The sequence below is a fragment of the Aplidium turbinatum genome, chromosome 6 (assembly GCF_918807975.1).
Source record: "Aplidium turbinatum chromosome 6, kaAplTurb1.1, whole genome shotgun sequence".
Taxonomy (NCBI): Eukaryota; Metazoa; Chordata; class Ascidiacea; order Aplousobranchia; family Polyclinidae; genus Aplidium; species Aplidium turbinatum.
In genome coordinates this window covers 30,399,381-30,426,463 of record NC_137477.1, presented here as the reverse complement: position 1 = coordinate 30,426,463, position 27,083 = coordinate 30,399,381, and the positions used below count along the sequence as shown (strand labels likewise).

The 27,083-nt window shown below is 37.3% G+C and overlaps 1 protein-coding gene across 1 annotated transcript; it reads right to left on the bottom strand.

The window, feature by feature from the left end:
* Window positions 1-107: 107 nt before the first annotated feature.
* On the bottom strand, window positions 108-25,700 carry LOC145771871 (ubiquilin-4-like). The gene is made up of 12 exons (XM_082583621.1): window positions 25,503-25,700; window positions 24,662-24,929; window positions 22,019-22,119; window positions 21,549-21,656; window positions 13,414-13,523; window positions 12,978-13,123; window positions 12,320-12,475; window positions 11,716-11,855; window positions 11,142-11,329; window positions 4,234-4,399; window positions 3,632-3,765; window positions 108-3,073 (listed from the first exon to the last, which is right to left on the bottom strand). The coding sequence occupies exons 1-12, from the start codon at window positions 25,587-25,589 to the stop codon at window positions 3,061-3,063; spliced, it is 1,617 nt and encodes a 538-aa protein (XP_082439747.1). The 5' UTR covers window positions 25,590-25,700; the 3' UTR covers window positions 108-3,060.
* Between the last annotated feature and the right edge of the window lie 1,383 nt (window positions 25,701-27,083).

The window sequence follows — 27,083 nt, the reverse complement described above, 5'->3', positions numbered from 1 at the left end:
AATCAAATACCGTATCAACAGCTGTTGCCAATTAAAACATCACGCAAATTACTAACATGGGGTAAAGCTGCTGGTAAAGTCCAGGCTTAAAACTCAAACATGGGCAATCAAACGAAAGCGAAGACTTTATTCAACTCATTACACCACGCAACATTTTCAACAATCACAAATTTGTAAAGATATTGCAAAAATGTACTTTTACATCAATAGCCTATGCATCAAAATGCGTAAAATCACTGTCGAAACACACAAACGCTTTATGGAAAACAAAAAAAACTTGCTATCCAGAAGTTCCACAATCCACATGTTGTGGATTACGCAAAACAAGAACACATTTCAAAAAAGCTGAAAAGTTTCGTAAAAAAATGGTCACCAGAGATTTTACAAAATGGTCGCCTTCTCATTTCTCTCCAGATTAAGTCAATATATCAGCGGAATGACATTCACAACTATGTTGGTCAATCAAAATATGCAAAAGCTACATGCAATATAACACGGTTATCATATTGTTGTTATACCGGTATTCTAAAAATAAAACCTCCAATGCGAGTACATTTTGTAAAGTGGATCACCTTTTTAATCTGTTCAGGATTCATGGATATGATTTGTATCGGACTGGACTCCGTTGATATCTTGAACAACTTTCATATATTCAAAAATTTAATATGTGTTGTTTCAATTCAATGGCTTGAACATTGATGTTTGCATATGACCCATAGCCACAGCAGCTCAGCACTACGTTGGTTTCTTAATGCTGATACGACGCATAATGATGTCACATGGTTAAGACCAAAGAGAACACGTGGTTAGTGGCCTCGTTTCGTTAAGAAAATGGACAATATTTGTCGGTAAGATAGGAAACGGAGACCATTAGTCAGTGGTAGCATTTGTAATAACTGATTTGACAAATAAAATGCAACAATAGTTGGTCTCTAATGAATGTGCGAATGTTCTTTGCAGTGTATCTCTGTACCTAGGGAATTATTTGAAAACACTTTATACATCAGTGTTTCTTTTTGTGTTAAATCAGCTCAATCGATTGAACACAAGCAGCTTGAAGAGCGTGACCGCTCTTTACACACCGAACTAAAACATTTCGCAAAGATATTAATTACTTGGAAAGTTCGTGCTGCCATAACACGGTGCCAAAATAACAGACGTGGTAGATGAACGATGAGCAAGTGAAATAGTAGAGTCGCATCTTTGCACTGCGTTAATGCCGCCAGTGATAGTAGCCACCATTTCAGCAACCGATCAGTTGCAAAAGTTGGCTTGATAAGTTGTAAAAGAATGAGCATCCGAATAGAATTGGAGATAAGGTTGATATCCGACATACCAGATTATTTTCGATAATTGGAAAACTTAGCAAACTAAAATAAACTACTTTCAAATTTAAGAAAATGGTTCATGGCATCAATTAGCAGGAAACTGGCGAGTTTGCAAGGCGTATGTTCGTTTCTAACACTAGTTGCAACGTTCATCTGATGAAATTGAGAGTAAAAGCAACGATAAACAAGATGGTTTAATAGGTTTATTGCTTCACTGATATTTCGCGCAACATAACAATGTGCAACTGCGCATCCTCAAAGCGAATAACATATGTTATTAATATGTCATGGTGCGCGAAACGTCAGTGAAGCAATAAACCATCTTGTTTGTTGTTAATTTTACTTTCAATTTCATCAGATGAACGTTGCAACTAGTGTTAGAAACGATTGTCCTGATGAACACCCAAACTTTTCAGTATTCAAGGCGTATGTTGATAGTGTTGGTAGACAGAACTGGGAATAGGGTTTCTACACTTAAAATTAAATTTATTGCAGTGAAATAAACCTGACGATATACACAAAAAATACATTTAAAGAGCGGGGAAACCCAAATTAACTTTGCGAGTTTTTTGTTTCAGCGTGATGTCATTGTGTACAACATGCGTTTTAGCAAAAAAAAAATCCAAATTTTGTTGCCCTCGTCTCGCTAAGGCCGCTTTTGTTTGATACCCGTTTGCGAGGTCTCGTTGCGCATCAAGCTGTGATTCTGTTCGCTGTGACGTCACAAGGTACATATAGTTGTGGCCAAAAGTTTAAGACCAGACTTGATTTATGACGATTTTTGCATTACTTCAAAATACTGCATCAAATATAAGATGATGCATAAAGATGATGCAACTGAAACAATATACGATGCAGTATTTTGAAGTAATGCAAAAATGGTCATAAATCAAGTCTGGTCTTAAACTTTTGGCCACAACTATATGTACCTTGTGACGTCACAGCGAACAGAATCACAGCTTGATGCGCGCGAGACCTCGCAAACGGGTATGAAACAAAAGCGGCCTTAGCGAGACGAGGGCAACAAAATTTGGATTTTTTTTTTTGCTAAAACGCATGTTGTACACAATGACATCACGCTGAAACAAAAAACTCGCAAAAAGTTAATTTGGGTTTCCCCGCCCTTTAAAATGCGTAAAAATGACCGCAATTTTCAAATGCGTATTTAAAAATGCCAATTGAATGAACCCGAAACATTAAGATCTTCGCTCGATGCAAAACATCTAATGTTTTCCATTATAAAGATTAAATTTCAAAAATTGTATAATTAGTTTCAGGAATTTAGTAAAATTAAAAAATATCGTCATACACTGCGGCGCTACGATGCTACATCACTTTACTTACGGCTCTTAGTCACGCAAAGAAATGTTGAATAGGCACAAAATATTACACTTCAGCAGAAATGGCACGTAGATTGTGAGACATGGACTTATTTGACACACAACACGAGATTTGCGCAAAGAAACCCGATTCTATCATGGCCAGATAACGTGTTTAAAAGTAATATAGGTTTGTGAAAGTCTGTAAGAAAAAGCGCAACCTGTTTCACACAAACACTTCACCGTTAATAAATAATTATCATGCTCATCACAACCTTTTAAAAGTGTAATGTCTTTGGTACAGGGGACAGAAAAGTGACATCAAACCACTGAAAGGTTCCCGTAAAATAAAACGATTGAAGTTGAAGTTGCCCACAAAAATAAGTCCATGTCTTTACCGTCGGAAAAAGAATCTAATTGAGAGCTCTAGAAATGAAAAAAATAACGTTTACTAACTACAAATTGACGCTTCTATTGTTGCATGACCACCTCGGTGTTTCATACCGAAAGATAGCAAACAGTTATTCACACAATACAATTTCTTAATCTTTTATAATTCTCATTTTCTTCACATTACGTTGACGGTCACACCATTTCACTGTTATGGACTAGCCTTACAATTTATTTGTAGTGCATGGCCAGAAATACGACCAAACTAAACTTAAAGTTACAAAAATTGTTGCTGAAATTCAAGCATTTCCGGAAACTCATTGATAGTTTATCCTGATGTAGCTTTTCGTAAATTGACCCAGCAGTTACCATCCCGTTACCAAGACTGAACTCCATTGACGCGTGGCGGATGAAGGCTAAACCACCAGTTGGGTGTCGGGAAATAGGAAAAACTACCATACGACATAAGGATTTTGTACTTTGCTATCTCCATACAGGTTAAGTTATATTGCCCACCACATAGAAGACCAGTGGCAAGATATAGTTTCCGACAGTACAAAATATAAATCGGTCAGAAATATCGACGTCACTCACCGTAATAGAAGTTCAATGGCGGCGTTTACGTTGCCGTTCGTACTGACAAGAGCCCGGATGTTGGCTTCACGGTTGATGAAGCCCATGGCAGTGAGTTGCTCCAACTGCGGCCTGTAGCGCGTCTCGGGTGGCTCCTGCGACAGAGGCTCGTACTTGTAAGTACGTTGGTCTAAACATGTTATGTTGGCGTGCGCATAGAATGCTGCATACTGGACTGAATAGAACATCGCATGCTTTGCTTTTGCCGCTCTTTAATTTGGCAGTCATTGAACAATACTACTTGAATTAGACGTGGTAGATATTTGTCATGCCACGGGTGTACTGAGATTGACATTGTGTAATTAGTTGTATTTACAACAGTTTCCTTTCGTAAATATCCTACACAAAACGTAGTGGAGACTTAAAACATTAAATTAAGATAATTTTAATCCGACATGAGCAGCAAAATGTGTAGAAATCTCCACAAAAGTGGCTTGTTGAAATATTTAAGATGTTTTTTGCTTTAATAGCTGAAAGTGTTGATAAAAAAAACACAACATCATGTTGAAAGAAGCAACCGATAAATTCTTAAGATCGAATGAAAGTATTATTGGAAAACTCACTTGGGGGCGAGCGACTCCACCAGCGCTTAAAGTCTGCATCATTTGAGCTAAAAGAGCTTGTTGCGAGGCAGATGGAGCAGGAGTTGAATTAGAGGATGGAGGAGTCGTGGTGGTGGATGTGGCAGTGGAGGAAGGTTGAGGAGTTGCTCCAAATGGATTGCTCAACCTGCGCAACATGCAATACACATGACTAGAGATGTACCGATACCAATATTTTGGCCGATACCGATCCCGATATCACTTTTTTAGGCCGATACCGATACTGATATCGATATTTTGGCCGATACTTTGGTGTTACAAAAAGAAGTAATTTTGGTATTTGCAAGGAAATATATCAAATGTTAAGTTTTACCTTATATGCATAAAACTATTAAAAAAAGATTTGAATTGGCATAATTTATTAAAGATTCAAGAAACCAATCTCAACCGCATTGTTGTGTCATAATAGTAGGTTTTAGTAATGAAAGGCCACCGTAATTGAGGATAGGGGTATGAGGGAAGAAACATTACATCATAATTTGGATTTCTGAAAAATTAATAAAGTGTTTGCGTAAACTCTCCAAATAGGCTATCATAATTGATAATAAGATGTAAAATGTAAACCAAGTGATTTTTGTAGTCGTACAAAAACTATTCGACAAGTAATGTGCAACCTAAGGGCGCTTGTCGTTTGGATGAAAAGCTTTTGCCAGGCCAAGACTACCCAGGTAGCAAAAATGTACAATTCTCCATCGCTCCCACCCAGTGGCGTAGCTAGGGAATGTGCCGCCCGGGGCGGATTCAGATTTTGCCGCCCCTTCAAGAAAAAGCATGTGAAAATGAAATGCGTTTTTTTATCAGCATGGCAATACGCAACGTGCTATTTTCAATTTGCGGTGCAAAGTCAGACGAACGTACCATTATCAGTAGCGCAGCCAGGAATTGTGAAAGGGAGAGGTTTTGACGGCCGGCGGGCGAAGCCCAACGGTGTACTCGCCGAAGACGACACTTATCGGCGGGGGTCTGGGGGGCCTCCCCCAGAAATTTTTGAAAAATTATTTTGAATTTGGTGCATTCTGAGAGCATTTTCAACAAAAATGTGGGTATAAATATTCCTGTAAAATGGTGCTGTCCGGTGGCATAGCAAAAGAATAAGATCATGTTTTCTTCGGCATTTTTCGAAAATAAAGCTGAAGTCTTTATGTTTTCTTGTTGCTAATTCCTGACTGAGATATTTAAATGTTTGGTATTGGAAAAACTAGCTCTTTTAATGCAGTTTCATTTAAAATTAGGCAAACTTTTTTTTAGAGACATAGGTTGATTGCTTTTTTTTGCGAGATTATTACAGTTTTATTATTTATCAATTTTCTCCTTAGTTGATCCAAAAAACGATCTTACTCCGGTAAGTCACTAACTTTTATATTTTAAAGTTAACCCGAAGTTTAAAAAATGTAACGTCATACACGTCATACATTTTAATGAGTGTCAGACAAAAAGCTTTGAGACAAAGAAGTTACTTTATTTCTGATATATTCAAGTTTTGTATAACGAATCACTGGAATCGGGTATAGGCTATAAAAGGTTAGTGCAATTTTTCACAGCTGTAGATATTGCAGTGTTTCCATCGACTGCACGAGTTAGCTGGATACCATGGATACTGAACAGTTGTAGAGCGGTCACACCCTGCTATATGAATTATGAAAGGTCATTCGAATTATAAAGCATAATATGACACACAAGTTCTTACTCATTTTAAAAGATAAAGCACCAGAATTGCTTTAACATGTCGAATTAGTAGAATCATGCTTACAGCTAACAGCTATGAAAAATTCATCAACACAAGCAATAAGAATGCAAAAAATCATTGATACTGATGAAACTAAAGGGAAAAAGGAAGTCGACGAACCTTTTCACACATCTTGTTAATGACATCCTCCACAGTTGGGACCAATTTTCTATACAGATTAACCAAAGCCAAACCATTTAGGGTCGGATGCACCAAACGTGGTTAAATTAACCGCCGGTTAACTTTAACCGGTGGTTAGCTGACCACCGGTTAACTTAACCGCCGGTTAAAGTTACCACCGAATGCACCAACCGCTGGTTAGGTAACCGCGCGAACAGTCGGAATTTGCTGAGTCATCAGCAGCAGTCAATCAGAAAACAGTTTGTTATTGCGTTCTTAGAGGCATTACGTGTTTTGTTAATATAATTTTAAAGGTTACACGGTCACTTTTATCCAATACAAGAAAGCATGGCAGCGAGTCGTTACGTTTGATACCGTAGGCTATGTTCTTACATTTAACATGATGTAGTAGCTTTAACAATAGGCTAATTCATTTGCACGGCAGACCTAAGGCGTTCACTAAGCTATACAAAACTGGTGGTGGTCCTCCCCAGAAACTTGATGACCCGATTTTGGATGAAGTTGAAGGTGAGTGGATTTATGCATACATTTTCAACACTTTATTTTCATGCAGCCTTAATGCTAAGTATAATACAATATTGTATTGTGGAACAGGTATGATAGCCGAACAAATAAATCGTCTACCCACTCAATATGATGACGACGCAGTGCTTGATGCTGGGAATCTTGATGTACAGGATTGTGGAGGTAAATAGCTGAATTGCTTCACTGTAACCAGGGCCCAATTAACCATGAGACACAGACCTCAGCCCCCCTGGTTTTTGGGGCCCCCAACTTTTTTTTATATTAGGTGTAGGTAGTGAAAAGTTGTGCCATGCCAACCTTCCATCATATGCAAAAAAGTCAATGCTTTCACAGATTTCAAGGAACCATTAATAAACGCTGCTAGTTCAAATTCAAGTGACTGTAACAGTCATTTTACTTAACACCTGAAGCACAATCTTTGTGATGTCAATTTTTTTATTGCAGAATGTTCACAAGAAGCAACAGACCCAGTGGGACTGGTGTTCATACATGATAGCCTTGTGGCAAACAGTACCCTCATAAACACCACACAAATCATAGAAGCAAGTACCGGTGCAGAGATTGTGGAATCATTACACAAACGAAAGAAAATAACAATGGATGATCTGTTGAAAAGAAAAATGGAAATGGTAGAGCCTGAAATCGACTGCAAGAAGAAAGAACTTGATTGGAAGAGGGAAGAACATGAAGTGAAAATGAAAATTCTGAAATTGAAATTAGAGAAAGGTGAAAAAGAAAATTTACAGCGACCATAACTGAATTATTGAAATTCATTTTAAATGTTAATGTCGCGATGTACAAACTTGTTGTTTATATAATACAAACATGTGGTAAAATACAGCTAATGATAATTAAACTCAGCAATCAGCACCAGTAAGCTAACTGAAGCGAAAACAAACAACTTCATCAAGTTAACCAATGGTTAACCCACATCGTCTGTTGGGTTAACTTTTCGGTTAAGTCAGCCAAGTTAACCTGCGGTTAACTCATTGTCAGCGTTGGTGCATATCACATTTTGGTTAAATGAAAGTTAACCGATTGGTTAACTTAACCAGCAGTTAACCACGTTTGGTGCATCCGACCCTTAATCGGTTTTCAGAGGTTGAATTTCTTAAATAAGTTTAAGTCTTCGAAGAACAGAAAAAGATGTTTCATTGGTGCAAGTGGTAGGCTAACTGGAAGAGTAACCAGAATGCGGAGTAAAATATTAATGTTTGGAAACGTTGACTGCGGGCAAAATGGCAATGCACTTACAGCACTTTTTGGCAAACTGGTTCGGGAAGAATTGAAAAGACATCGATACCACATATACGCAGTTCAGATATAATAGCAAGGGCGTTTATACACGGCAGATCTGCTTCGTAAAATTCAAAGAGTGATTCAGTTTTCTCCATTTAGTTTTTCTCAAAAGGGGGGGTTGAAGCCCCTAACCCTCCCCACCCTTTGGCTACGCCACTGACCACTATAATTTAGTAATATACTGAATGCAAAAGCACAAACACTGCTGCAGAATTAAAATAATCAATTTGTAACTTTTTACAAGGCTACCCAAATTTGAAGAGCATGTTTCCGCCTCTGCTTAATAAAGGCTAGTAGGAATTTTGTAACGTATTAAAAACATAACGGCAGAAAAATTCATGAAAATTTGAAACGTTTTTAGATATTTAAGATGTTTTGACAGGGCCGGATTTAGCAGTAGGCAGAGTAGGCAGTTGCCTAAGGCGGCAAATTATTGGGGGCGGCAAAATATACGAATATATTACATTGATAAATGATAATACTGTACGTGAATATAATAATTCACAACAGATATATAGGAATTAATAAATATGTTATCACATCACACACATTTATAAACAGTGCGGCAAGTCATGTATGGCAAGTCATCGCCCCTAGAGTACTTCACGTTTGGTTGGTTTTCAACAATATGTGCTGCTTAGCGCTTGTTTTATTTTTCTGTTTCGCTTAGTATGGAGGACTAGGGTTTGTCTGTGCAATTTTTATTAATCTTTGTTCGGTTTGTTTCACTGTTAGTAAATTTAAAGGAGCCTAGAAAAAATGTTTTTAGTCAATGCTAGGTTGATGGAAAAGTTGCAGGCTATTTTGTGTACTTGCCTTGATGCTTAAAGTATGTAAACCATGAATGATCTCACATTTTTGAGGATTAGCTCATCTTTACTTGTTTCTACAGACTTTGAAGAAATTATTGATTTGTTTGCAAGAGAAAAAGCCCGCCGCAAGCGATTTTAAACAATTAGTTCATTATACAATGACATTCATTGATGTATTCAAATAAACAGTGCAAATAACTTTTTTGTAAGGAATTGAAAATATAAATCGTAGCGCACAATCGAAAAATTTTTTTTGGGGGGCGGCACTTTTCGTATCTGCCTAGGGCAGCGCTTAGGCTAAATCCGGCCCTGTGTTTTGAACGTTGCCATTCTGTTTGCTTTTATTTTTCGTGTGCTTTTGCATTATAAAAAAAAACGTCCTGTCTGAAAGTGCCACCCCCCAGACGTGCCGCCCGGGTCCGCCCCCCCCCCCTAGCTACGCCACTGCTCCCACCCCGCCAAACGCTCAAAAAACCCGTGCAACTCGGCTGCCCCCAGCAAGCCGGCTTCACCAGTCGGCGATTTAACTTTCACCCTTAGCCGCAACAAACTCACCAAGCCCAAACAATGTCATGGCAGAATAAGTAGGCCCAAAAAGAAAGCAATGAGACCACAAATCCTCACCAAACCAATCAAAATGGTCTTGTTGCGCCCAAGATGACAACCTTATTGCGAAGAAAGGAGCGTCCCCCCCCCCGGCCACCAGCACAAGGCTGAGCACTCACCAGCACAGCGAGCTGCCGCGACCCGCCAACCACAACGGTGCAGCTTCCACACTAGCCATTTCAATTGTTGTCGATGTCAATTCTTGCTACAAAACGGCTGCCGAGAAACATATAGTTGATTGGATGGTCTAAATGGCTAGCGTAGAAGCTACACCATTATGGCCAGCGAATCGCAACAGCCGCCGCACCAGTGAGCGCCCAGCCCCATGCCAACAGCAGGGAAGGACACTCCCACCCCCACAATGAGGCCGCCATCCCAGGCGCAACAAGACCACTTATTGATTAGTTCACTGAGGATTCCAGTCCCACCGCCTCCACCCAATCCGCCACAACATTGTTCAAGCCTGGTGAGTCCACCATAATGAAAGGCGGAAACCAAATCACAAACTGACAGAACCAGCCCACCAAAAACAACCAAGCCACACGGGTCCCTCAAACGTCCAGCAACGCAAAAACGATGCAAAACTACACATTTCCGCCACCTGGGTAGTCTTGGCCTGGTTTTATCCTCTGCTGACAGTAAAAAAGAAACACAAATGATAAATATTGGAGAAATCGAGTCTCCTTCACAACTTAAGAATCGAACAACACAAAACTGCTGAAACAAAACGTTTTGTTTGAGTGAAAGAATTACTGTAAGCAAACAATGCCAAAAGATGCGCGCATGAAGTCATGGGAGTGTGAGGTATCAAAAATTTGAACAGGTTGTTATTTTTCTACTTCAATGTGACGTTAGTTACTACTTTAAAAAATCTATATCTTTGCTTCTGCAGAAAATCCGCAGCAAACGTCTTTTTTTTACATGTTTTGTATCGGTCACAGTATCGGCCAAATTTTGCCGATACCGATACTCAAAAAATGGCCGATATCACCGATACCGATATATCGGTACATCTCTACACATGACCCAATGACCTGAAAACTGACTGAAAAGAAATCTTGACTTTCTTGAATAACGAGTGAACTATGTAACTTCATGATCTCAAGCAACGAATCATTAAATCCGTTGTGACAATATATAATCGCGAGTAACGCAACTGTAACAGTGCGTTGTGCAATAGCAGAACAGTTTCGTAGCAGACAAACAGCCCATGGTGAAAACTGTGGATACAATTGAGTTAGTTGTCACCTTGAACAATTTGATTTTGATCAAATAAACCGGAAACAAGTCAGAATCCAAGACACATTTGCATGGCTTCGACAAGTTTCAAACGCGACAAAGACTATTGCCAAGTGATCAACCTTCATTTGAAAGGTCTATCCTCGTTGCCAAGTCACGGGCACAAAACTCAGTACAATGTACGGTATATCAAGACTCATGCAGGCAGTGCACACCGTTTCGGCCTTCCAGCCTCCTCAGTGCAGTAGGTGCACTGGGTATGGCAACGGAGATATATACCTCCGTGTGACGTTTTCCCATTTGTGGAATATTTGCATAAGAATCTCCTGACGTCTTAAAAAGGCTTTATATGAAATTACACTCATAGTGATCATATTTTCCAAGACAGTGACCACCATCCTATACATTAAGCTAATTTGAAAACACATTCAAAGACATGAATTAGACGATTTACAAAGTGACAACACAACAATCGCATAACAGAGTATGCAACAGAAAGTTAAATTTGTTAGCCTTTATACCCTGGTACGACTCCCGGCGCCTCTGTCTGCAAGGTTTGCATCCCTTGTTGTATCTGCATCATTGCTTCCATAGCTCGGGGATTGGTGAAGAGATTTTGCATTTCCGGGCTTTGCATTTGCTGCAGCATCGCAGGCATCATCTCGCGCATTTGAGGATTGTTTGCAAAAAGCGGATTGTGCGAAAATATCTGAGTTTAAATGAAATTAATGAAAATTTTGTTTTTAAACACGGGATATGTTTGAAATTTATTAGGTCCTCAAATTATTTCCAACATATCTTCTGTACATAACAGATCCTGAAAATGCGAGTATTTAAACGAAAAAAAAGTGAGCCTGCATAAAGTTTACACGACAATCACAGAAAATTAGATGAGCTGAAGACTTCTATGACCATATACAAGGCCAGAACAAGCGAAGACCGCTTATTAAGTAGAAATTGAACCCAACGTTATCGGCTACCTTATCTTCACGTGAAACTCGCGAATACATCAACATCAAGTCATTGAATGTTAAACCAAACCAACCAAGACCTAAACGTTGTTGCAACTGCAATGAAACTAAGCTTTCACTTCACCTGGTTGGCTAGATCCGGGTTCTCGGCCATGCTTCTCATCATGCTCTGCATGTACGGTGCGCTCATCATGTTTTGCATCATAGAAGGATTGTCAGTGATTTGTTGCATTAAGTTTTGCATGGCCGGTGTGTTGAACATCGCTACAATAAAAGTAAATACAGTAACAACAAAGTTTCATCAATCTCAGATAAAAAGATAGTGCTGGTATATACTTAAACTTACATCAAATATAGTTATTAATCTCTACTGTAAAACCTCTACAGCCTGTTTCACCCTAAAAGGAGGATCATCAGAAGGTCCACAACTCCTGATTCAAATAAAATCAATACATAAACTTAAATAATTCTAAACATTGAAAAATTAAAAAAAGTATGAAAAGTTACACAAACCAAGGTAACCAATCTACCTGTGTCGGAGCACAGAACAGTTGCTGAATACAAACTATCCAATGATAGATAGCTGCATATGCCATTAATATTAATTATTTAGCTTTTTATTGTTTGACGCTGGAAAAAAAAAGTTAAAAAATTCAAACGTCTCAAACAATCGATTGTATTAACTGAACACATGGGCGGACAGAATCAAGCTGAAACATCTTTCTTACATCCTGCAGCAGGGTTCCCACCGGGAGGTGTCGCGGTTGTGGAAGACTTCGATGATGCTGTGGCAGTTTGAGGCGCACCGGTCGATCGACCACTCGCTGTTCCCCAAGGATTTGGCAATGGCTCCGTGTTCTCTGTGTTGGTGTTCCCTTGCTCACCTTGGTACGCAAAGCAAAGTACGCCATTATCACGATGATGTGTTAAACCAATCTCATTTACATGAAAGCTTGAATTCAACCAACCATCACAAAATATTAAAGAATTGCTGGTAGCCTGTTAATTTACAGTTTTATATAACACGACGCCGAATGCAACGGAGTAAGCTACATTAAACAAAGACAGTCGCTCCTTTGAATCAGGCTTGTATGTCAAATGTACTAACTTTTCGATGAAAACTGCAAATGAGCCTCTAAGCCTCCTGAAAACCTCCAGAAGCTGTGGTTTTAAGATGACTAAATGACGTGAGGAACTATGGGTTTTGTTTTTCATTATCACATAAACGACAAGATGATAAGTGTTTTGTCGTTTACTTGTAATTTTCAATTAAAAATCCGAAGATCAGAAACAATCCAAAACTCCATGTTTAGAAGATAGGCCTATTGTGTGAGAATCATAAACTTCTGCTACGCTAACGTGACATTATCAAGCTTAACAACATACCTGAGCCATTGTCACCAACCAGAGCTGCAAATGGATTCTGTCCAAACTGGTCTTGGGCGGCATTCATCATCGGTTCCTGGATATCAGTGTACATCCTCCGCAACGCGTTATAACCGCCAGGTATGCTTTCTAAGTTACTCATTGCTCTGCAAAATTGATAGAACTTAAATGTAAACACAAGTACACATATTTACTGCAAAAGGTGGTATAGACTAGAGAGTTAGCAAAATTAAAAGTATGATAAAACATCTTCTTATTATTGAATTTACGGTTCAACGTTTTCCCATAGTTTTCCAGAATATTTTTACAAGAACCTTTGATGTACGGTATTTCATAACCAAGTTTATCAACATGAAAAGATTGGTTTGAGATAAACAAGATGGTACTTTGTGAATATGCAGAGTAAGTTTCTATGCAACTTGAAACAAGTTCTTACCTGTCTTGATTGCGCATCATTTCTTGCAGCATGGCTGGGTTCCTGGCAAGCTCCATGGTCTGTCTCATCAACTGGGGGTTGTTCAGCATATGTGTTATTTCAGGGTTGCGCTGCATAAAGTGACGTGTTTAAAGTCTCTTTCGAATACTATTGTAAATAAACGCATATACAACTTCAAACATAAAAATCGTAGCAAAGTTAGTGGATTACCAAAGCACTCCATCTGTCACCGTATATCAAAGCACTCCATCTGTCACCGTATATCAACGAAAAATAAACAAAACAGACCATCTATATTCTGCACCAATACTCCAATAGTCGCTTTCCAACATGGAGCGTGAAGGTCTAAGACTAGGTTGTAGTGGGTCGGAATGGCCCGTTTCGGCAAGTCCGATTGGGCTAGTTCGATTCGGCAAGTCCGATTGGGCTAGTTCGATTCGGCTAGTCCGCGGCTAGTTCCCTATTCGGCTACAGTTTTGAATGTAATTTATTTCACAATATATCGTTGTTAATTAATGCTAATTTGAAGTTGTTAATTAAATAGAAATGTTTGCTCAAATAAAATCGACATGTATCCTACGTCACCGTCTGTATGTAAACTTAGAATATATTAGAATCCTCAACTATTACAAAATTCCAATCCAACGACGCCTTCTGTTTATTTAGAGAATGTTGTATTTTATTCCACAATATCGTTTCTTTCATAGTTGAAATTATCGAAGCTTTAGATGAGTGGGGTTTAGACCTAACCACTGAGATCTTAAATCATATTGATGACACCGGAAACATCCCTAGTGATATGGTACGTTCAATATTCATAACTTTACCAAAGAAAACCGGAGCAACAGAATGCTCAGTTGCTCACTCCACAGAACAATTAGCCTTGTGAACCATCTAAAAAAGATCTTACTCCGAATCATGATGATGAGATTGAGACCAAAACTAAAATCGGAAATTTCAACAGCACAGTTTGGATTTGTTCCAGACAAAGGGACCACAAAAGGAATTTTTACATCAAAATGATAACAGAGAGATGTATGTCCGATTCTTCTGTTTATTTAGAGAATTTTGTATTTTATTCCACAATATCGTTTCTTTTGCATTCTTGCATTTTATCCAGTGTTTACCTTTGAGTGCCTTCCCAGACACCAAAATCCGTCATTTTTACATTGACGAATTTTGTTGTCTGGGTTCGTTCAAAATTAGTGTTTTACATCAAAACAACAGTTTTCATGATTAACAATAGAGGTTAATGAGATAAAGTCTCAGCGAAAACGTGTCAACGAAAAAAAGACAGTTGCCAAATAGCGTTCGACATAAAAGATGAAGTTAAAACCAAAGTGGCGGTTTAGAATAAACCTGGGTTTCGGCGTTACATGACCTGAAATTCCTTTGGTTACTTCCTTCGTTAGACTCTCAGTTGATGTTACGTTATCATGGCAGAAAAAGACTGTAGCCGAATAGGGAACTAGCCGAATCCGACTAGCCAAATAGTAGCAGACCCGTAGTGGGTAGTTGCCCGGGTGGACTGTTTTTGTATATAAAAAAATTGAGTTTTTTTTAAAAGAAAGTGGCTAGATCTACAAAACTAGTGTTGCCAGATGAGGAATTCTTCTCCAATTTGAGAAAACTTCAAAGCTGTTTAAGAAAAAATGTATGGCAACATCTGTCACAGAACTAAGCTTTTCTCAAAAATTTCGAAGGTGTTATTGTCAAACTTTGGGTGTTTATCGAGATTGTTCTCTTTTCTAGCATTAGTTTTGTTGCAACTATCGCTAGAATAGAAAAAAAACTAATCAAATTCTTGTTACAGCAACTCACTGCCTAACAGCATGTAAATAATAGTCAACTTATTCTTAAACCAATATAAGCAAATTCTGTAAAACAAAAAGCCCACTTTTGCCCATAAAAACCTGGACGGGCTGAGATTTTTTAACCTGGTTAAGACACAATGAACCTATTTCCTGACTTACTTAATGACATGGATAACCTACATGAGTAATGAGTATACAACTATACATACATACAATAACGCAAATGGTGCAGAGGTACAGGAGTTACCTATGTGGAAGTTACCAGGGTAGACAGACGTTTTATTTATGAAATTTTTCCAAAATTATTAAGTTTTTGAAGTGCATTGCTGCCTTACAACAACAAACAAATCTCAAATGGCTTAACTTATTACAAATTGTTCACTTACTGACAACTGCTTTGCCATAAGTATAGCACAACGCCGCAACTTCTGATCTGGCGTAACTTCGAGAATACATTATTAGGGTGGGTCGAAATTTGGACTTTTTCTCCGATTTCATTGCTACAAACTTTCTTTCTTGCGAATAGTCATAAAATGACATTCCTGAAAGTTTGAGCTTGATCGGACATCGTCTTCATTTCTAAAAATCGCGATTTATAAAGGTACCGTACCTGAAGCGATTTTTTCGAGGCTTGAAAATGCATTGTTTTTAATAGGAAGTTGTTTTCACGAGATTTGAAAACGTCATAACTTACTTAATTCTTATTGTAAAAAAATGATTTATGCGTCAACAGATTCAATACAATTAGGAGAATCCAATTCATTGTGTACTGATTCTGAAAAATGATGTCGTCATCAATGACGTCATTAAACAGTAATTTGCAAATAGCGATAAAACTGGTAATCCTACATGCTTCATCTCTAAGTTACATGATAATGAATTGATGTACTTTCTAAACATAAACACCATGCTGGTACTTGATGACGTAATTGATGACGTCATATACTTTATTACAGGGCTTCTCAAACTATGGGTCGCGACCCCAAATGGGGTCGCGTAATGAAATTTTGGGGTCATAATGAAATAGTTTAATTTAGTCTAGTGCCGGTAGGTTGTAGTCTTGCCATGATGTCAATTGACCGCAACTGTTAGTGTGAAATGTCGATCGATAAAATATAACCAATCGTAACAATTGATGCATTGTTACGCTATCGTTGCACCGCTCGCATTATGATTTCAGAGTAGCCTAGCAACTAGCTTCTGAAGGAACCTAGACTAAAGTTTAAAGCAGTCACAAGATTAATTGACTATGGATCAGTGGTTAGGTAGATTCATGTGGTAACAATGGAAGCACAAAGAAAACAATAGATAAATCAGAAACAAAAAGAAAATATAGTGATCATAATGATCCGTTTTAATGTCATTAACGTGGATGTCCCCATAATGGGGTCGCATAGAAATATATTTTTCAAAATGGGGTCGCAGAACAAAAAAGTTTGAGAAGCCCTGCTTTATTAAATTATATTTCAGTATGATGACTTCTTGAAAATATTGCGTGTTTGTGATAGATAACACTAGCCGACAAAAAAATTTTTTTTTCGTGCCAAAGATATTTCAACTGTTTTTAGCTAATTTGGGGTCGCTGATTTCGAAAATGCAGTCAGTTTTTGTCTATCAGGTCTAGTTTTCTAGTTACGGCGATTCCACTGCATGAGTGCACATGCATAATTGCTCATGTAAAATCTATTGTCAAAAGATACAAATCAATTTCAGCAAGCCAACAAAGAACTTAAAAACGTACACACAAACATATGGTTAATAGGTATGGTAGCTTTTTATTCTTCACCTTGCTTAAGTGTCTGCCATAAACTTGCACATAAGAGATCTACGCGAGTGAACTTCCAAAGCATCATCACTTTTAATAGACCAGCAATAGTCAGCTAGCATGGTAGCATCCCATCTCCTTTAATATTTGACTTCAATCTCACTAATGTCTTGATGAAATCGCTTCCCTTGCTCGTCACTCAAATTGCCAAGATTATCAGGTAAGTAGTCTAGAATGATTGTGCAGAAAATGAAGTTTGATGCTCATGTAAACATCAATATCCTGGAGTCTTCTGAGTAAGTTAGACACGAGCTCTTTGTAATTGGATGCCTTTTTATTTGCCAAAAAATTCTTAAAAAGTTTCACAAAAGCATCCCAGGCACTCAATTCTTTTTCATTCATAGAAGATGGGAAGTTTGGACTTTGGATCATTGATTAATTTTCTGATTTGAGGCCAATCAAATATGCCGGCTTTTAACTTTTCTATTGTTAATCCTGGAAATTTTGTGCAAATACATCTGAAACATTTTCCATCTTTATCGAGTGCTTTTACAAATTGCTTCATTATAGCCAACTTTGCTAGGTAAGTTATCATAAAGGTGAAGAAGCATTACGTGCTTGCAACACCATCACTATTATTATATTAATGTGAAGAGGAGATAACACAATTTTTGATCGTTCCACCAGAGAATGACCTTGAACATTTTTCTCGCCAGGAATCATTTCACTTCTCATAGGCCAATGTTTCTTTTTCTAATGCTGATCTCTTGCCCTGCTGTCCCACAAACAGAGAAAACAAAGAAAATTTTGCGTATCCACCTTGCATGCCAAGCAGAAATCCAATCATTTTCAAATCAACGCAGAAGTCCAATTGTGTTCATAATATGAAATGTTCTCCAAAACAAATTTGATTTCGTTACCAGTATACTTTTCTTTGAGAGTTGTTGGATGTCCAGCGGTACAGATCCATAAACATTTCCATTGTACAGTAAAACACATTTTAGACTTCGTTTACAGCTGTCAATAAAAATTCGCCAATCTTGAGGATTGTATTCTGCTACACCAAACTTTTTAAAAAGACCATCCACATAGGTACAGTATACACTATAGTATAGTGACTATACAATATCATTTTCCTGAGAAAAATAGGGCAAAAATTCGACATGGCGTTTCCGATAGAAAGTGATTACAGTATCTAGTTCAAAAATATTTTTTTCTTTGAGTCTTGAAGCCTGTAACTCAGAAGATTTCTTTGAAAATTTAAATCCCTTGCCAAGTCATTGAGTTCTTTTGAGAAAAAAGTTGACAAGGTAAAATAGCAGGAGGAAATTCGATTTCAGTAAGGGTGGAATCGCTGTCAGTGGAAGCTTGATCGTCTTCGCTGTCAGGAAGTAAATCCAATTGTGGCAACCCTTCAAAATCAGGAACAGAAAGTTTTTCTCTGTGTAGCACTGACCTGATTGCTGAAGCTAGGTTTGGATATTGCAAGGAGGTCCTATTTTTCCTGTTTATGCCTTTTATGTTTACTGCACAAAAATAGTAGTCGTTATTATGATTTTTTGGTTTACGCCACACCATTTGTATAATAAACTTTAATCCTTTTCTTCTTTTGTTCGTCCATTGACGTAAATGTTCTTTGCAATTTTTGCAAACAATGTGGAGAGCCCAAGACTTATCTTGATCCCCAACTTCACTTTAAAGTAAGCAAGATAAGCACGCTTTACAAAATCATCAATTGGTTTTCTGTTAGGCTTTTTATAGTGTGTAATCACCACAGATGTAGCAGAAAATATTTGTGTTATTGAGACAAGAGACAACGTCTTCTAGATGTTGTAACCATAAGCGCGCTAGATCCCCCCCCCCAAAAGCACCATTATGCTGTCTTGATTTGCACCTACTAGCATTTAACACAGAAAACAATTGTCTTGGCATTATCTGCTTTCATTGTTTGTTTTAGAATGTAATGCAAGAGTAATACTAAAGGTTGTAATCCCATAATGACAGCATTAAAACTATTGTATTTGTGCTACTTGGTAGGGCAATCGGAAAAACGTCAAAATCACTGTAACTTAAAAAGTTGACCTGATGGAGAAAAACTGATTGCATTTTCGGAATCAGCGCCCCAAAGTTAGTCTATATCAGTTCAAAAACTGCCGGCACCAAAAATTGTGTAGGTCTATGTAGGCACCAAAAATTTCATAGGCCTACTAGCCAATAGCCATCACTATTCGATGCAGTTTACATCAAAGCAATGAAAATTTTCGCACGCTGTGCACAGAAATATTGCGCTTTGTGATGCAAGAATGCTGCGTTGCATAATTTTGCAATGCAAAATTACCACTTAGAGAAAGCTGTGTGGCATTGTAATGTAGGCTACAGTACCATAGTTGTTGGTGCTACACAGATAGTTTACTGTTGAAAACGATTTGGTGAACTTTTATAAAAACTATGTTAGGGGGAAGCATCAGAACCTTGTCGACCATGCCTAAATAACCATTTCGCTTTTTGGAAGCACATATTGCTGCGAGCAATTTTTCTCTAAGATGAAATATTGCAAAGGAAAGCAAAGAGGCCAACTATCGGACCAACATTTGAAAAGTCAACTTCGAGTTGCTTGTAGTTCTGTGAAAGCAAATATTCCAAAAGTTTGCAGAGATCTGAAACAGTAAAAATCAGATTAATATGTGATTAAATACGCTTGACTGAATTTAGTTTCCTCATCTTCCATCGACAATTATTCAGAGTTTTTCAATAAACTTTGCACAAGTGTGTCGTGACTGCATTAAATCTATTTCTTAACTACATAAACTACTTTCAAAGGAAAGTAGTTTTATGATTTTTTTCTGAAAAAATCATGTGGCCCGCGTTATCATTCAAAATTTTGTATTTGGCCCTCCAGTGAAAAAGGTTGCACATGCCTGATTTGAGGATATGCTTTGGTCCGTCTTTGTACAATGGTTCACATTTTATATTGAACCAACATGGGGCATATTAAATGACTATTCATATATGCGCAACAATTATTTTCAAGTTTTCTGCAATGTCACTTGGCAATTTGTGATCACTGATGTATAGTTTGTAGCAACGTGAAGCGAAAGTTAGCCACCACGAATAATTTAACGGACCAATCTTTGCGTACATCAGTTTAGATGAAACATAGCCATTCCTAATGGCATTGGTAATCTCGTACAGATACCTTTGATCAGTCGATAGATCTTTTACTATGTTCTCCGGTAGCAAACGATTTCCTGGCCCCATCTTCACAGGCACAAATAAAGGGTTGACTTCTTCAAATTCAACTCTACTTAGAAGCTTTCCTATTGGCCCTTTAAATGGTGTGTCACCACAGGTAGGTCCATCTAAAGTAGCGAAGACGTGTCGAAGGGATAACTCATTGGCTGCAACTGTGCAACATGCATATAAACCAACTCACACGATGACAAAGGCGTTGTTCCAGTCTAGTTATCACACCTGATTTAAATCCAGTGTTTACATTCACGGAATCACACCCAACTACTTTGACACAATGCACCATATTATATTTTTTGATACAGTCCATGAGAGCATTTGTAATATCTTCAGCTGTTCCTGATATTGGACTGACAGCAGTTAAATACTGATTTCCAGGTTTCTGAACAACACTGTAGTGTTCTACGCGAACAAAAATCTTGCCATCTGTTCTTGATGGTATCTTAACAGTTTCATCTTAGTAATGTAGGTGACGTCATCAAGTACCAGCATGATGTTTATGTTTGGAAAGTACATCAATTCATTATCAAATAACTTAGAGATGAAGCATGTAGGTCGTAGGATTATCAGTTTTGTCGCTATTTGCAAATTACTGTTTAATGACGTCATTGATGACGTCATCATTTTTCGGAATCAGTACACGATGAATTGGATTCTTCTAATTATATTGAATCTGTTGACGCATAAATCATTTTTTTACAATAAGAATTAAGTATAAGTTATGACGTTTTCAAATCTCGTGAAAACAACTTCCTATTAAAAACAATGCATTTTCAAGCCTCGAAAAAATCGCTTAAATGAAGACAATTGAATGTCCGATCAAGCTCAAACTTTCAGAAATGTCGTTTTATGACTATTTGCAACAAAGAAAGTTTGTAGCAATGAAATCGGAGAAAAAGTCCAAATTTTGACCCACCCTAATATATATGCAGTCCAGAAGTTACCGTTGCATTTGGACTGATCTTTTAGATGAAGATAATAATTCTGATGAACATTCAAACTTTTCAGTAGGCCTACAGTGTTCAGTGTGGACCGATGTAACCCAAGGAGTGCTACATCGGTATTGTCGATAAAAAAAGAAGTTGATAAAAAGGCAAAATCAAGTCCCTCAAAAACACAACTGAACGACCGGCTTCGGTCTGTTGGTTGACGGCCAGCAATTGAAATATATGTAGGTCTAGAAAAACGATCGCAAAATTTCTGGAGACTTGTTGCTAATGTGCTGCGTACAAACAGCAGTCAGCTAGAAATTATCAAAAGTGATAATTTCTAGCTTGGAACAGAACAGTAAACTTGTGTGTAATTACCTCCATTAGTTGTTGCATTTGTGGGTTATTGGTCATGAGTTGTTGCAGTATTTCGGGATTGGACATCATGTTTTGAACAAAAGGGTTCTCCATGATTTGTTGAAGCAGCTGAAAATATTGACAAATGATGCACTCATGCACAGCAGGAAATACAGTTTGTTGATCGACGAACATATTATGAAGGATTGTGATATTGAAAGTAGTGAGAATATGATACAACTTATAATTCATATTGGTACATTGGTACAAGAAACGGAGTTCCAACTTGCAACAAGGCTGCAGTTACATTCAATAAAGATGCTTTTCACAATGACTAACACAGTGTGATAAATATGGCAAGCACACTTGTGCTTGAACCTTATATGGCATGATATAACTACGTAAACAGCAAGAAAAGGTCTGGACTGCTAAAAAAATGATGATCTGGAAAGCTTGTAATGTATGTAGTTTAGTATTTGAATATATATTACCTCGGGATTAGACATCATCTCCCTTTGCACCTGTTGTTGCATTTCCATGAAGTTTCCAGACCCCATTGAACCTAAACTTGCACCCAATCCATCCATTAAACCTAGAGTAATATATATATCATATTAAAACTCTTAATACATTTCATTCTAAGTTTGAAATTCGACTGGACCTTGATAGACAATACAACCTCATGTGCACTGGCGCCGACTTACGGGGTTATGGGGTGGCCACGCCACTCCGTAACCGCTGTGGCGAGGTGGCAGCCACCCCGTTTAGGTTACATTACTTACTGCAAATAAATGCAATTTGAACGGACATTTAAATCTTTTTTTGATCATTGGTTTTCGCTTCAAGTCAACGTAAAGCAAGAGGCGAACCAATGCAGTATTGCGAAGAAAATGATTGTTTTTGTCACAAGCATGATACTCGCGTAACATCAAGCAAGCTACGTGAAGATTACGCAACACGTGGCTACCAGTTTTTTCCTTGTTGTTGTTGTTGCGATCGTTTTATTTGTAACTTGTCATAAGTCATTGTTACATTCGTTAGGTTTACCATGGGATTTATTAATCAATAAAATACGATCTTTCCATTGCCTCCCTCAAAAATCTTTTTTGAAAATTTTTAAACTGCTTAAAATATCGCTTTAAATTATGCCAGCTATAAAATATTTGGAAATAAAATTATCTCGATGATTGATAGCACCACCCCGTAAATGAATAAATGAATATCTATTTTCAAATTTCATTAAAAAAATGCAACTTTCGAAACTTTTTGAGTTTTATTTAAAAAGTGCACTTAGCAAAGTAGCAGTTTTAACGTTCTGCAAATTTACACGTTGACATGATTCTATTCGAGGAAAGCTACACCCCCTGCCAATTCCCAATAATAATTAAGCAACCTTTTTCAATTACTCAAGATTTTGCATTTGGAATTATTTTCCGATTTCAATTGGAGTGTACTGTCATCTACTTTATGTTTTAATTTCTACTTTGTTATGTACTTCATGCAGTAACATTGCGTGACAAACTGTGAGGCGGGAATTTATTGGTCTGACATAGGAGTTGCTTGTTCCCTGGTTACATGATAGAAAAAATTACGAAAAGTTGTCTAGTAAAAGTTTTCGCCGACATTCCAGTTTTATTCAGCTTAAAGATGCCACCGAAAAAGCGTTCGAAATTGCAGCCCTCCATTGAGTCATTTTTTGTAGCGTCTAGTCAAGATTTCAGCCAGCATGAAAGTGACCAAACGCCTAAACGAAACGAAAGTGTGCCACTGCCAAAAGGCGTTGGCACGATCAGGGAGGTGGAAGAACCGAGCACGAGCAGGATAATCGCTATTGAAGGGAGAAGCTATCATAAATCGTGGGAGAGCGAATTCCCGTGGCTAGAATACGATAGATGCAAAGATAGAGCATTCTGTCCGATTTGCAACTATGTTGCAACTGCTTGATCTATTTGCAAGCAATGAAACAATTTCATTAATGCTTCCAAACGTGGTCTGCATTGTGCGGAGTGATCGTTTAGTGCACTCGGGCGCATAAAAACTTACTTGCGATAAAAACTTACTTGCGATCTACCATGACGCAACAGCGATTGAACCACGTCCTAATTTTAAATGTTTATCAAGCTGAAGCTTCACGGTTACAACTTGACCAGTAGATTAACAGTTGGATTGACAGAGCTTCTGTTCGCAAAAATACTTTTGCCAAATGCTAAGTGTCAGAGCAGCAACGTAACAATAAAATTCACGACATACCTCCTGTGCTTTGTTTTAAAGTTGCTTTGTAAAGTATCGAGCTACAAATCAGGTGTGAAAGGACAATTGCATCTACGAAACACGCTTAGTAAAAATCAAACAAAAACATGCAGTTTGAAAGTTTTTAGGTTGCCATATTGTGCTATCCGCCACCCCGTGCAAAAATAAAAGTCGGCGCCTATGCTCACGTGTAAGTCACACGATTACGTGTTACAAACTTTTTTTTAATATTTGGTGAAAAATTTTTCGACTTACAAAGTACATTGCTGAAAAGTAAACAACGCAAAATGTCACAGTTTGATACTGATCAGACTTCACACACAAAGCATACCAAACAGCTTTACTAGTGTTGCGGATAAAAAAAAAGAAGACTAGGACACTGATGAATGATGATATGCTGATTAACCACTGGACTGATACATAATACCTATTTTACGAAGACCACAAAGAAAGACCTTAAGTAAAATTGTGTGATTATTTTTGGTGAAAATTTTGTGGATGATGTCATATTATTTATGTTTTAAAGGATGTTTCGGTAGCTATCCATATTTTTAAGACAATGAGACGCTTTTAAGAGCACCTGGAATTATGAGCAAAGAAGACTTTTTCTACCCTCCTTCACTCAAGATGAAAAAGTGTGTCAATGATCTTGAAATCAAAAAGGATAAATCAAGCAACAACCATTTGCTGTGCAATGTCATATGATATATGAAAAGTCAAAAACCGTCACACTGTCAAAAACTAATTACTTGACAGTGTGACACAGCACTGTGAAAAGTCTATAGACCTACAAAATAACGTTTTTTGTTTAGGTACATAAAGATGTTTAGTAGACAATCGCATACTACATATAATATTATTATACTCAGGTATAATCTAGTCACCTAGTCCCAAAGGTGGGGTATCAGAATTGTTTGTGGCAGGTTGAGAAGTATTACTTGAAGGCGTTGTTGATGCTGCAACTGGTGTGCTTTCAGATGAAGGGGGTGGTTGGGTGGTTTTGGGCGCTGTTTTTATTACAAGATGAACAACATGGCCACTTTTAATTTGGTAACTTTTCAATGTTTCAGTGTCTTTGAGAATTTTACCAGAATAAATGAGCACTAGTTGCTCTATTGTGGCTTTAAACTTTTCTGAAGCTTTTTCCTTTACCTAAAAAAAAAAAACTTGAATTACAAAACATTAAATCACAAATGTTAAATCTTTGTAAGCAAAGACTAGTTGAAAATGGTACAATATATTGCATTGATAGATAAACACTAAACAATTGAAAAATAATAATGAAGTAAATGGACTGGACTGGATTAAAGTTGTAATATAGCTTCTAAAACATTGAACCAATTATTAATCTTAGATTGGTGAGTCATTTTATTGCACCAACAATCTGTCTAACTCTAAAATTTAATGTTGGAACAAAATTTTTGCTTTCGCTTCTCGGAAATAATCAAGATATAGATTACGTAGTTAATATCATATTAATCATATCCAAGATTAAACTAGCCTATGTTTGCATAACATACACAGTTTCTACCAACTGCAACATGATAACGACATATGCAAAAATAAACTTATTGGTTTGTAAAGAGTTGATTTGTGGTACAGAACTTAAATATTAAAATTATGTATTCACAAAATACATACAATAAACTACAAAATTTGTACGCTACCAGAATATATCTAAAACACACAAACAGTACTGAGTAAAAGCTGATAAAAATGTCTTACTTTTTTTATTAACATTCCTGATGATACTGAAATATCTATCTTGTCTTTGGGGGTTTTAATTGTTATTGAATAAGTGTCCTCCGCCATTCTTGATCGTGTTTTCAACTTAGATTCCAATAATACAATACAAGCACACAAAAGAAATGACAATACTAGTTTCAGACCTTTAACTCTAAGTCAAAACAAGCGTAAATAGACAAACACCTAATAACAAAAGACAAAGTCAAACTGTTAAATCTTTTTAAAAACTTTGAGCACAGTCAACTCTAGTTGATTAGTTGAACACTTGAACAGTATACTGGGCGTTTGAATTGCCATGATTGGACATGTCATTCCATTAAATAAAGTTACTTTGAAAATTTTATGACACCAACTCTGGAACATATCATTTAAACATAACCTTTTTATAAAACTGGTTAATTTGGTTATACAAAATAATTGCCTTTTTTAATCCATGCTTTAAAAACTGTGGGTTCATGAATGGGTCATTATTTGTCAGCTGTCCCAGCCAGTTAACCCACCATCTCAGATTGTTTTGACATTTCATGAGCAGATTGAGGTCAAAACACTGAACTCAACAAAAAAAAAATTTTTTAAATCCATTATTGTTTGGTGAAGTTATGTGAGTTTGAAATATTGCATTTATTGTGATCACTCAACCAGAACGCTTGCTCCCATTTACTAGTACAAACACTAAAAATTCAATTTCTTATAATCTGATCATGTTATTACCTTTAAATTCAGCAAGAGCTGTGTCTAAGTCCTACTTAATAAGCTTATAAACGTTTTAGCACTTTTTGCATGTGGCCTGCATAGTTAGGGGGTAAAGATGGAGGTGTAGGCATAATGTGCGCTCATGCGTAACAACAATTTTAAACTGCTGTATCTACATGAGCACACCAGCTAGAACTGTAAAAGTGGGCTCAAATGAAAGCTATTGAATAGTAGTTTATTGTTTCCAAAATCTTGATTGCTTATTTTGCCATATTCGTTTTGGAGACAAATGAATTATGATATTATATTTTCAGATAACTTACGTCAACAATAGGGTGCACACCAGGGGCGTATCCTCAATGGAAGCAAGGGAAGCATTGCTTCCCCTGTCAAAATTCAAAAAAGAGAAAATTATATTTTTCAATAAAACGGTTTCGTAATTTCTTGACCTGAATACAAATTAGAACGGTTTCTAACTCCTGTCCCCGTGTAATTTCAGCTCGGTTTTAATTTCAAAAAAGTTGGAAGCTTACGGAAGCAAACATTCGTATCGCTTCCCTTGCTCTCGTGTTTGCTATACTAAGAAACAAGTGAGAGACTAAGGAAAAAAAGCAGAGCAAAGTTTGCGCGAGTTACGTTTCTTTTAACTAATCCACGGAAGCAATTTTTCAATCGCTTCCCTGTCGCAGGGTTACCAGATTGGCCAAATTCCTCAAATTAGGCTGTTTTGTTGAATTAATTCTTCAAAATGCATAATAATAATGAATATTTCTCAAATATTGTAACCTTACCAGATGAAACCATGTTCACCATTGTTCAATATATGTTCTATACTTGTTTAATACTCGTAATGTGGCGGATTAAAAC

Excerpts from the sequence above, each read along its gene's own strand:
- LOC145771871 (XM_082583621.1), bottom strand. The coding sequence starts at position 25,589 with ATGGCGGAGGACACTTATTCAATAACAATTAAAACCCCCAAAGACAAG. Across the intron at positions 12,476-12,977 it reads GGTTGGTGACAATGGCTCAG|GTGAGCAAGGGAACACCAAC; the intron begins GTATGTTGTTAA and ends TTGCGTACCAAG. Across the intron at positions 4,400-11,141 it reads GCGCCGGGAGTCGTACCAGG|GTTGAGCAATCCATTTGGAG; the intron begins GTATAAAGGCTA and ends CATGTTGCGCAG.